Source organism: Toxotes jaculatrix, chromosome 8 (genome assembly GCF_017976425.1).
Source record: "Toxotes jaculatrix isolate fToxJac2 chromosome 8, fToxJac2.pri, whole genome shotgun sequence".
Lineage (NCBI taxonomy): Eukaryota > Metazoa > Chordata > Actinopteri > Toxotidae > Toxotes > Toxotes jaculatrix.
In genome coordinates, this window is record NC_054401.1 from 8838070 (window position 1) to 8850376 (window position 12307).

The 12307-nt window shown below is 34.3% G+C and overlaps 1 protein-coding gene across 4 annotated transcripts; it reads left to right on the forward strand.

The window, feature by feature from the left end:
- Positions 1-1157: 1157 nt before the first annotated feature.
- On the forward strand, positions 1158-6422 carry LOC121185834 (nectin-2-like). Of its 4 annotated transcripts, XM_041044294.1 has the most exons (9): positions 1158-1201; positions 1607-1670; positions 2705-2735; positions 3091-3432; positions 3923-4022; positions 4190-4224; positions 4353-4408; positions 4592-4702; positions 4853-6422. In XM_041044294.1, exons 2-9 carry the CDS (start codon positions 1641-1643, stop codon positions 4925-4927), a joined length of 780 nt encoding a protein of 259 aa, XP_040900228.1. In that variant the 5' UTR covers positions 1158-1201; positions 1607-1640; the 3' UTR covers positions 4928-6422. The 4 variants fall into 4 exon arrangements, with proteins under 4 accessions (XP_040900228.1, XP_040900225.1, XP_040900227.1 ...); XM_041044291.1 differs by lacking the exons at positions 1158-1201; positions 1607-1670 and adding an exon at positions 2298-2468 and having other exon boundaries at positions 2663-2735; XM_041044293.1 differs by lacking the exons at positions 1158-1201; positions 1607-1670 and adding an exon at positions 2298-2468.
- The last annotated feature ends 5885 nt before the right edge of the window (positions 6423-12307 follow it).

Consider the following 12307-nt stretch of genomic DNA (forward strand, 5'->3'; position numbering starts at 1 on the left):
GGATATGCAGAAATATTAAATAGACCCCTGTGGTGGAGAATGGTTTAAGGTCCTTATGTAAAGGGTGGTTATACCACAATTTCAAATACTCCACTACAAGTAAATGTCCTGCATACACAAATTTACATTAGTAAGTGGATGTGGAATATGAGTTAATTTAGCGCATTTTATAATAATAACAGTATATTGTATTTTCTAAACTGATCGTAAGTTTTTATGTAAAATCTTAATTCACAAAGCAACTGTAAAAAAAACTGTACTGAACTACAGCACTCAAGTAAATGTACTTCCAGCTCTGTCAACCGCCATATTCACTGACTTTTCAAGGTCTTCCTATTTTAACAACCATAAAAACAATATTTACACATGGATGTGAAGACAGGGTCAGCTGAATCTGATCTGTGTGGTTTATCATGCTCAAGAAAGTAACTGTGGCCTAAAGTTCATTCAACATCAAAACAAATTTCTGTTATGTGCATAAATGTAAACCCTCCTTTTCAGTGAAGGTGCAGATTCTAACTATTAACGCTAAAAACATTTTACATGCTTTGACTGGGAGGAATACAACTTAGGATGCAGAGCTGTGCCTGTTTCAGTTGTTATTCCTGTCTTGCCCTGTAGACCAGTAATTTACATGCAGGCAACAAGCTGAGCTCGACCAACTGAAACAGGCAAAGCTTTGCATCCCTGACCTGATTACCCTGTTGAACACCTGGGGGTAATTTAGCCAGCGACTCTGATTGGTGGAGATAATTATACATCACTTTTCTGAGACACAGTTTCCCTCAGGCGGTTTGACATGTGGTCACTGGTGCGAGGCCTTAAATTAATGCACTGTTCTGCTGTATGCTCTTTTGTTCCTTAAGCATTGGTATCATCCAGAATCTTAACTAACACTGTCAAGCAAGGTGAGCTGTACTTTTGACTGACAGACTACATGTGATGGTAAAATCGGTAAAAGTGTTGCAACAGATCTTCGGAGTGCGTCAGATTTGTTCTGTCCTTTGATTATAAAGTCATCATGCAATATTTTTAGCTTTTCTGATTCAGCGTCTGTCTACTACTGGCTCTTTATTGGTCCAACTGCAGGTGCACATGAAGTGAGATACTGTCGAGAAGGCAAACTATAATGACACAGTGAACTATTCCAGGTTGGCCTAACTGCCTAATCAACATGCCACAGTCATCATGATAATAAAAGGTACTGTCTCATCTTACCTGCCTCATCTTATCAGTCACAATGGAAAGTAAAAGTCAACAACCTTGAAGCTGGGGGGTAATATATTAATGTCCATATTAAGGTTCAACCAAACCAAACTGAAGGCCCACACTTCTCATGCAATGTCAGTTGAAACCTTGTGCAAGAATTGGTTGTGATGTGAAAGCCACCCAAGACACCCACAAACCACCATGCCATAGGTCACAGAGCAAAGAAAATTAACCACTGTATCCACCTAGTGAGTTTTACAAGATAAAGTCACTGACAAGTTTGATAGATACACATTTTCAGGAGATAAAATTTCTCATTTTAATTTGTAAAACATTTCACTTGTAAGAATATTCATGTTTCCCTGTCTCTATCTTTTTATCATCTCCAACTTCTTAGATGCACCAATTCTCATGTTCACAAAAATGGTGAAATGAAGACACAGGCAGTGCCTTCTCCAGCAGTGAGTATCAACTTGTAATCTGACACTGTCACCACAACTTCCACCTAATGTAAAGGGGAACAAAATCTTGACACATAACTGCATACCCATGAATAGCAGACCGCAATTTACATATTTTTAACTGTGCAGGTGCTAGATGAATAGTATATAAAATAGCATGTCTCTGGCATTACATATCCAAACAAACTATTAGATAAAACAAGGTTGAACTAATTTGCTGTATCTCAAATTCATCTCGAGGAACTCTATACACCATGGCAGAGTAAGTTTGTGTTTTGGTTTGCTGTCACACACAAATATGGAGATGAAATCAAACAAAATGGGAGTTTTGCGTCTCTGATGGCCATTTGGTGGTCATTTCTTCTTTTCTCAATTTTGGTTGCTGCACTTTTACTTGTAATGCACTATCTTACCCCAACAAGGTATTGCCGCTGAAATGTTCTGCGAATTTGATCCACCACGATCAGCAAAGTCACAGGTTTCAACATCATGTTATTTAGAAGACGTTACCATCATTCGACCACATGAGGTCCCTGTTTTACCAATGAGCTAAAAATCACACTTCAATGAGTTGTTCATGAGTTCATTTCCCAGTCAGCTCGGTCATTTTTTTTCTGTCAGGCCCTGGTTCTGCAGCGTTGGTGTGGCAAATATCGCGTGTTTGTCCTGACTCTGTTCAGACTATGTTCCTGTTAATAAATGGAAAATTGCGTAATTTTTTTAGACGTTTCTCCGTTTGCCACGCTGCTTTTTTTCCGGTGTAATCGACAGTTAAACCGGAGACTTCTCTGCAACTCTGTAAGTTTCTTGACTGTTGATCTGAAAACGGATATAAAATGATGGCGATAGTTTCTTAAACCGACACGACGTGACTCACTTTCTAACAGTAATCTACCAAAGTTAACCCCAAAATTGACTGTGCTTCAATTCGTATGCACGGCAAGGACTATTGTATTGTAAAGTTTTTCTGTTATTTTGTCCACCACCTGAAGTTGAGCACAATGAAAACTTGCTGCCTCTCACCTCTCCTCCAGCTGAAGTTGATTTACATCACATTACTCCCGGGTAAGATAAAAATGTTTTAAACTTTGTTTTAAAATGTTTTTTTTTTTTTTTTTTTTTTTTTTGAATGACCGTGAAGATGTGCGTACTGTGTGCGGATCTATATAACTTGTCTAATATTGACAGCAGACATATTGCTGTTTTAGAGACTCGGTCGTGACAATTCCGCTTTAACAGAATTTGCAAACAGTTTAAGGCCTAAAGTTTTTGTATCCAACTCCTCCTTTACAGTAAACCCCATACAGAGGTTTGCTTGCTGTTCATTCCATACTGTGTGTTTGGGGGAAAATGAAATAAATAAATAAAACCGGCCGACAAAGATTGAAAACTGCACACCATAACACCTTATTTTTGATAGTTCTGGAGGCACAACGAGTCGAAGTTTGGCCTGAAGTGATTGGATACCTCGGGCACGATGTCACCTTGCCATGCCGGTTCATCCAAGGAGCAGACAACGCCAGTGTTACACTGGTTCAGTGGAACCTCCTGCAACCACCGAGAAATTCAGTCACCATTGTTGTTTTCGATAGAATGCATGGAATGGCTATTCATAATTCTTCTCTAAATGGGAGAGTGATGATTGTAGGACAATCGCTGACAATTAAAGACGTTGAACTGAGAGACGCAGGGTCATACATGTGCTCCGTTGCAACCTTCCCCAGTGGCTCATTTGAAGGAACAACCAAACTCATTGTTCAAGGTGAGTGTGTGAAGCATTTTTACACAAACTGCAGCCGCACTCCTCAAAAGTGTAGACAGTCTGTAAAATGAGCGTGACCCCCAAGGCAACACAAAGTCATGTTGAATATAATATTTTCTTTGTGTTCAGTGAGCAGTTTGATTTACAGTAGGTCAGGAGCGGTGTAAAACTGTGTATGACCGACTAATTAAAAAGATTTATTTTTTAATTATTGGATTACATTTTGCTTAATCTTACAGTCCATCAGTGGAGACTAACTTGGGTCTGATAAATATGTGGGACCAGTATAGATGTCCTTTAAACATAGTTGTGCTGCATTACCTTGTATGCCTCAACTATAGCAATTGTGTTGCCATGGCAAAGTCATCCTTTATTGTAGGCTTCTTAATGATCTCAAATACCTGTGATTATATAAACTTGAACTTTAAAATCATTTCACAGGATAGGCACACACACACAGTGTTAATCACAGTCATGTTTCTTCCCCCAGAACAGATGCCGTTATCATCAGGGATGGTTTCTGCTATAGTGGCTGCTGTTGCAATGCTCTTAGGCATAGTGGCAGCCTTAGCTTACCTCCTCTTCATAAGGTGTGTGTGTATTTTCTGTAGGACAATTCATTAACCAAAAAAAAAAAAAAAAAAAAAATATATATATATATATATATATATCAGGGTTCATTTTTATATATATTTGTTTATTACATTATTTAATATTTATTGAAACTGATCACCTCACTTTTGATTCCTTTACTCAGGTGTAATTCTTCAGTCAGACACAATGTCATCATTGGTGAGTACAAAAGCACAAGTTCCTCTTCACACTGTTTCTAAGCATCTGATTGATTTATCTTTTATATTATCATTTTTAATCTTTTTGTTGTTTTCAGTTCCCTTCAATAAAGTTTCTCTGGCTCTCAGATACAGGTGGTACGGTGATGGATGTGGCCAGGCCATCTGATGCTGTGAGTGAAGAGGTGAGCTCAGAGTTGGTTTGAAAATACATCGTTGAATTTAAGTTGAATAAGTTTAAGTTGGATGAAGTTTGTTTTCTCTGTGATTGTGGTTAGAAAAACAAATGATTGTTGGTTTAGAAAAGCAACATCATAATAATACAAATGAGGAACTAAGTCTCCACATTAACATGTTCTCTCAATCAGACTCCGGATGTGGTCTACACTGCCGTCAAGCTCTCACCATCCAGAAGTGCAACACGCTCATCCAGTTACAAACACTCAGACACCATGTGTGATGATGTCACATACGCTAAGGTTGTAGTTTGGCGTCTGAAGCCCCTATGAGGGCAAAAAAAACCCCCAACTTTTCAAGCTACATTATGCAAGTTGCATTTATCAGCAATTTGTGACATCTGTTAATAGATCACTTACTCTCCTAACACGTTAATGTGTTCTCTCACTCAGACTCAAGATGTGATCTACACTGACATCAAGCCCACACCGTCCAGAGATGCAACGCCCAGAGACCACGTATGGTGATGTCACATATGCCAAGGTTATAGCTCGGCGTCAGAAACCCCAATGGGGGGTGGGATTTTAAAAAATAGAAAAAAAAGAAGAAAAAAGAATTTAAGAAAAAAGTGATGTAATAGAAGTAAAAGCATGAACAATGTCGATGAAGCTACAATATTTATGTTATTTATTGGTTATTTTATAACCAGATAAAAAATATATCTGATGCTTTTTATTATTTGTCACTTTAAATTATTTTGTCCCTGTCGAGATCCTGTAGGAATGATGACTCCATTTTTCTAGTGATCTGATTGGTCAGTAGTCAGGGTGTTGACAGATTTTGATCTGATCCTCCGAAGTTAACAGCAAGCAGGTTAGGTCTGCCATGGTAGTGTAACCTGGTAAGAAGTGAACTACTGTTGTTGCCCTGAAAACCTAGGGTTAAACCTGAAGTTCCTAAAGTCATGCCACTAGCATGGCTAATAACAAACATACACAAGAAGGTTTTTTTTTTTATATCTGGTGCCATTTAGTCTGTGGATCAGTTTCTGAAATTGCATTGAGGAACAGTACAAGCAGACACAGCCACAGGGAGCAATTTTCTGCAAACCTCCAACATTCGTTTTTATCTTGCCATCATGTGAAACAGAAAAAACACTTGCACGGTGCTAGCATGTTTTTAGTTGTCACAATCTCCACTATGACTGAAAAACACATCCTCTAAAGGACAAAGGTAGTCAGGCAAGGAAGCACAAAGTTATACAAATGGAGAACTAATTCAACAATGCAAAAACCTTTATGGCATATCAGTGTTTGCAAGAGGTAGAAGTGTTGACAGATTTTAAAAGTGACGCCAACATTCTGGACGCCCATTTTATCGTGATTTTCGAATTGGACATCATGATGTTTAGAGACTATGATATGTGTGTCTTTCTGTTAGTTACTAACCAGCATTTGCACATGAGCCTTATTTAGGGAAAAGTGTTTTATAAGTCAGAGTAAGTCTGGGGTGGTTGTACACTTTCAAACTGTTCTTCCCTAATTCAGCTTATTTCCTCAAACTTGCATACAGCAAAATCAATAACTGCAAATCACGATGCTGTACTGTCTGTGCAGACACTGATGGTAATAGTTGTAGTAGTTTTTAATTGTATCCTGTAGTAGTTTTTAATTGTAACATCTCATAGTCATTGTCCTAAAGCTGCCAGAGTGTGTTGCAGCCTGAGCGTACCTTATGCAAGAAGGTGACAAAATACAGTTTGCAGAGTTTCATCATTTTCTGACAGCATCATTTTGTGGGTGTGAAGTACACTCACAATGTTGCCAGAACATGTGAAAACATAATCTGCTTCATTCTCCATTTTGCTGTGGGGACATGAAAGTGTTTATGTGTTGGCTTGTGTGTATGTTAAGCAATGCCTGCTTTTGGAATATGTGAGCACTGTAGACAGAAATGACACAGCATACTTCTGCATCTTATCTTTTTGTGTGGAGCTTTTGTTGCTGAATAAAGTTGCATTTTCTCAGACTATATCAAATCAGTCTCATCTTGTTCTAACGTAACAGGAAATAGATGACAAAGATAAGAGAAATGGTGTCTGATGGGAGTGCACTGTGACAAACTTTCCATGCAATGCATCTCATGTTCACTCTAAAAGCAGATGTGTCACTGTTGTGCTGTTGAGAATGAGCTACTGAAACACAATATCATGCGCTATTTTTTCAAGAAATCCAACCCTGTGGACATTGTGGAAGGGATGATGGCAATTTTTTTTTGTACAAAAAAGTCAAATTTTTTTGACCTCCAAAAGTCGTAAAAAACGTCATAGTATAGTAAGGCGTCAAAATCGCACAAAAAAAGTCAACATTTTTTTTGACCTCCAAAAGTCATAAAAAACGTCATAGTATAGTAAGGCGTCAAAATCGGACAAAAAAAGTCAACATTTTTTTTGACCTCCAAAAGTCATAAAAAAACGTCATAGTATAGTAAGACATCAAAATCGGTCAAAAAAAGTTTAAAAAAAAGTTTCACTTTTTTGTCATAAAAAACGTCATAGTATAGTAAGGCGTCAAAATCAGCCAAAAAAAGTCAAAAAATTTTTTGACCTCCAAAAGTCGTAAAAAACGTCATAGTATAGTAAGGCGTCAAAATCGGACAAAAAAAGTCAAAATTTTTTTTGACCTCCAAAAGTCGTAAAAAACGTCATAGTATAGTAAGGTGTCAAAATCGGTGAAAAAAAGTAAAAAAAAAAAATTTTCACTTTTTTGTCATAAAAAACGTCATAGTATAGTAAGGCGTCAAAATCGGACAAAAAAAGTCAAAAAATTTTTTGACCTCTAAAAGTCATAAAAAACGTCATAGTATAGTAAGGCGTCAAAATTGGACAAAAAAAGTCAAAAAATTTTTTGACCTCCAAAAGTCGTAAAAAACGTCATAGTATAGTAAGGCGTTTTTTTTTGGACAAAAAAAGTCAAAAATTTTTTTGACCTCCAAAAGTCATAAAAAATGTTATAGTATAGTAAGGCGTCAAAATCGGACAAAAAAAGTCAAAAAATTTGTTGACCTCCAAAAGTCATAAAAAACGTCATACTATAGTAAGGCGTTTTTTTCGGACAAAAAAAGTCAAAAGTTTTTTGACCTCCAAAAGTCATAAAAAACGTCATAGTATAGTAAGGCGTCAAAATCGGCCAAAAAAAAATGTCATAGTATAGTAAGGCGTCAAAATCGGACAAAAAAAATCAACATTTTTTTTGACCTCCAAAAGTCATAAAAAACGTCATAGTATAGTAAGGCGTTTTTTTCGGACAAAAAAAGTCAAATTTTTTTTTGACCTCCAAAAGTCATAAAAAACGTCATAGTATAGTAAGGCGTTTTTTTCGGACAAAAAAAGTCAAAATTTTTTTTGACCTCAAAATGTCATAAAAAGCGTCATAGGTAAGGCGTCAAAATCGGACAAGAAAAGTCAAAAAAATTTTTGACCTCCAAAAGTCATAAAAAACGTCATAGTATAGTATGGCGTTTTTTTCGGGCAAAAAAATTCAAAATTTTTTTTGACCTCCAAAAGTCATAAAAAACGTCATAGTATAGTAAGGCGTCAAAATCGGACAAAACAAGTCAAAAAAATTTTTGACCTCCAAAAGTCATAAAAAACGTCATAGTATAGTAAGGCGTCAAAATCGGACAAAACAAGTCAAAAAAATTTTTGACCTCCAAAAGTCATAAAAAACGTCATAGTATAGTAAGGCGTCAAAATCGGTCAAAAAAAGTAAAAAAAAAAATTTTCACTTTTTTGTCATAAAAAACGTCATAGTATAGTAAGGCGTCAAAATCGGACAAAAATAGTTAACAAAAAAATTTTTCTGACTTTTTTGTCATAAAAAACGTCATAGTGTAGTAAGGCGTCAAAATCGGACAAAAAAAGTCAAAAAAAAATTTCTGACTTTTTTGTCATAAAAAACGTCATAGTATAGTAAGGCGTTTTTTTTTTGGACAAAAAAAGTCAAAAAATTTTTTGACCTCCAAAAGTCATAAAAAATGTTATAGTATAGTAAGGCGTCAAAATCGGACAAAAAAAGTCAAAAAATTTGTTGACCTCCAAAAGTCATAAAAAACGTCATAGTATAGTAAGGCGTTTTTTTCGGACAAAAAAAGTCAAAATTTTTTTGACCTCCAAAAGTCATAAAAAACGTCATAGTATAGTAAGGCGTTTTTTTCGGACAAAAAAAGTCAAAATTTTTTTTGACCTCAAAATGTCATAAAAAACGTCATAGTATAGTAAGGCGTCAAAATCGGACAAAAAAAGTCAAAAAAAATTTTGACCTCCAAAAGTCATAAAAAACGTCATAGTATAGTAAGGCATCAAAATCGGACAAAAAAAGTCAACATTTTTTTTGACCTCCAAAAGTCATAAAAAACGTCATAGTATAGTAAGGCGTTTTTTTCGGACAAAAAAAGTCAAAAATTTTTTTGACCTCAAAATGTCATAAAAAACGTCATAGTATAGTAAGGCGTCAAAATCGGACAAAAAAAGTCAAAAAAATTTTTGACCTCCAAAAGTCATAAAAAACGTCATAGTATAGTAAGGCGTCAAAATCGGACAAAACAAGTCAAAAAAATTTTTGACCTCCAAAAGTCATAAAAAACGTCATAGTATAGTAAGGCGTTTTTTTCGGACAAAAAAAGTCAAAAATTTTTTTGACCTCCAAAAGTCATAAAAAACGTCATAGTATAGTAAGGCGTCAAAATCGGCCAAAAAAAATGTCATAGTATAGTAAGGCGTCAAAATCGGACAACAAAAGTCAACATTTTTTTTTACCTCCAAAAGTCATAAAAAACGTCATAGTATAGTAAGGCGTTTTTTTCGGACAAAAAAAGTCAAAATTTTTTTTGACCTCCAAAAGTCATAAAAAACGTCATAGTATAGTAAGGCGTCAAAATCGGACAAAAAAAATTTCATAGTATAGTAAGGCGTCAAAATCGGACAACAAAAGTCAACATTTTTTTTTACCTCCAAAAGTCATAAAAAACGTTATAGTATAGTAAGGCGTTTTTTTCGGACAAAAAAAGTCAAAAAAATTTTTGACCTCCAAAAGTCATAAAAAACGTCATAGTATAGTAAGGCGTTTTTTTCGGGCGAAAAAATTCAAAGTTTTTTTTGACCTCCAAAAGTCTTAAAAAACGTCATAGTATAGTAAGGCGTCAAAATCGGCCAAAAAAAAATGTCATAGTATAGTAAGGCGTCAAAATCGGACAAAAAAAGTCAAAAATTTTTTTGATCTCCAAAAGTCATAAAAAACGTCATAGTATAGTAAGGCGTCAAAATCGGACAAAAAAAGTCAAAAAAATTTTTGACCTCCAGAAGTCATAAAAAACGTCATAGTATAGTAAGGCGTTTTTTTCGGACAAAAAAAGTCAACATTTTTTTTGACCTCCAAAAGTCATAAAAAACGTCATAGTATAGTAAGGCGTTTTTTTCGGACAAAAAAAGTCAAAATTTTTTTTGACCTCCAAAAGTCATAAAAAACGTCATAGTATAGTAAGGCGTCAAAATCAGACAAAAAAAGTCAAAAAAATTTTTGACCTCCAGAAGTCATAAAAAACGTCATAGTATAGTAAGGCGTTTTTTTCAGACAAAAAAAGTCAACATTTTTTTTGACCTCCAAAAGTCATAAAAAACGTCATAGTATAGTAAGGCGTCAAAATCGGACAAAAAAAGTCAACATTTTTTTTGACCTCCAAAAGTCATAAAAAACGTCATAGTATAGAAAGGCGTCAAAATCGGACAAAAAAAATGTCATAGTATAGTAAGGCGTCAAAATCGGACAACAAAAGTCAACATTTTTTTTTACCTCCAAAAGTCATAAAAAACGTCATAGTATAGTAAGGCGTTTTTTTCGGACAAAAAAAGTCAAAATTTTTTTTGACCTCCAAAAGTCATAAAAAACGTCATAGTATAGTAAGGCGTCAAAATCGGACAAAAAAAATTTCATAGTATAGTAAGGCGTCAAAATCGGACAAAAAAAGTCAAAATTTTTTTTGACCTCCAAAAGTCATAAAAAGCGTCATAGTATAGTAAGGCGTCAAAATCGGACAAAAAAAGTCAAAAATTTTTTTGACCTCCAAAAGTCATAAAAAACGTCATAGTATAGTAAGGCGTTTTTTTCGGACAAAAAAAGTCAAAATTTTTTTTTACATCCAAAAGTCATAAAAAACGTCATAGTATAGTAAGGCGTTTTTTTCGGACAAAAAAAGTCAAAATTTTTTTTGACCTCCAAAAGTCATAAAAAACGTCATAGTATAGTAAGGCGTTTTTTTCGGACAAAAAAAGTCAAAATTTTTTTTGACCTCCAAAAGTCATAAAAAACGTCATAGTATAGTAAGGCGTTTTTTTCGGACAAAAAAAGTCAAAAATTTTTTTGACCTCCAAAAGTCATAAAAAACGTCATAGTATAGTAAGGCGTTTTTTTCGGGCAAAAAAAGTCAAAATTTTTTTTGACCTCCAAAAGTCATAAAAAACATCATAGTATAGTAAGGCGTTTTTTTCGGACAAAAAAAGTCAAAATTTTTTTTGACCTCAAAATGTCATAAAAAACGTCATAGTATAGTAAGGCGTTTTTTTCGGACAAAAAAAGTCAAAATTTTTTTTGACATCCAAAAGTCATAAAAAACGTCATAGTATAGTAAGGCGTTTTTTTCGGACAAAAAAAGTCAAAAATTTTTTTGACCTCCAAAAGTCATAAAAAACGTCATAGTATAGTAAGGCGTCAAAATCGGACAAAAAAAGTCAAAGTTTTTTTTGACCTCCAAAAGTCATAAAAAACGTCATAGTATAGTAAGGCGTCAAAATCGGCCAAAAAAAACGTCATAATATAGTAAGGCGTCAAAATCGGACAAAAAAAGTCAAAAAAATTTTTGACCTCCAGAAGTCATAAAAAACGTCATAGTATAGTAAGGCGTTTTTTTCGGACAAAAAAAGTCAAATTTTTTTTTGACCTCCAAAAGTCATAAAAAACGTCATAGTATAGTAAGGCGTCAAAATCGGACAAAAAAAGTCAACATTTTTTTTGACCTCCAAAAGTCATAAAAAACGTCATAGTATAGTAAGGCGTTTTTTTCGGACAAAAAAAGTCAAAATTTTTTTTGACCTCCAAAAGTCATAAAAAACGTCATAGTATAGTAAGGCGTCAAAATCAGACAAAAAAAGTCAAAAAAATTTTTGACCTCCAGAAGTCATAAAAAACGTCATAGTATAGTAAGGCGTTTTTTTCGGACAAAAAAAGTCAAAATTTTTTTTGACCTCCAAAAGTCATAAAAAACGTCATAGTATAGTAAGGCGTCAAAATCGGACAAAAAAAGTCAACATTTTTTTTGACCTCCAAAAGTCATAAAAAACGTCATAGTATAGTAAGGCGTTTTTTTCGGACAAAAAAAGTCAAAATTTTTTTTGACCTCCAAAAGTCATAAAAAACGTCATAGTATAGAAAGGCGTCAAAATCGGACAAAAAAAGTCAAAAAAATTTTTTGACCTCCAAAAGTCATAAAAAACATCATAGTATAGTATGGCGTTTTTTTCGGACAAAAAAAGTCAAAAAATTTTTTGACCTCCAAAAGTCATAAAAAACGTCATAGTATAGTAAGGCGTTTTTTTCGGGCAAAAAAAGTCAAAATTTTTTTTGACCTCCAAAAGTCATAAAAAACATCATAGTATAGTAAGGCGTCAAAATCGGACAAAAAAAGTCAAAAATTTTTTTGACTTCCAAAAGTCATAAAAAACGTCATAGTATAGTAAGGCGTTTTTTTCGGACAAAAAAAGTCAAAAATTTTTTTGACCTCCAAAAGTCATAAAAAATGTCATAGTATAGTAAGGCGTTTTTTTCGGACAAAAAAAGTCAAAAATTTTTTTGACC

What these genes read in the sequence shown, in the direction of transcription:
- LOC121185834 (XM_041044291.1), top strand. Translation starts at nt 2,370, where the DNA reads ATGGAAAATTGCGTAATTTTTTTAGACGTTTCTCCGTTTGCCACGCTG. An exon ending in TTACATCACATTACTCCCGG is followed by an intron (nt 2,736 to 3,090) that starts GTAAGATAAAAA and finishes TATTTTTGATAG; the next exon opens with TTCTGGAGGCACAACGAGTC. An exon ending in GCTTACCTCCTCTTCATAAG is followed by an intron (nt 4,023 to 4,189) that starts GTGTGTGTGTAT and finishes TCCTTTACTCAG; the next exon opens with GTGTAATTCTTCAGTCAGAC.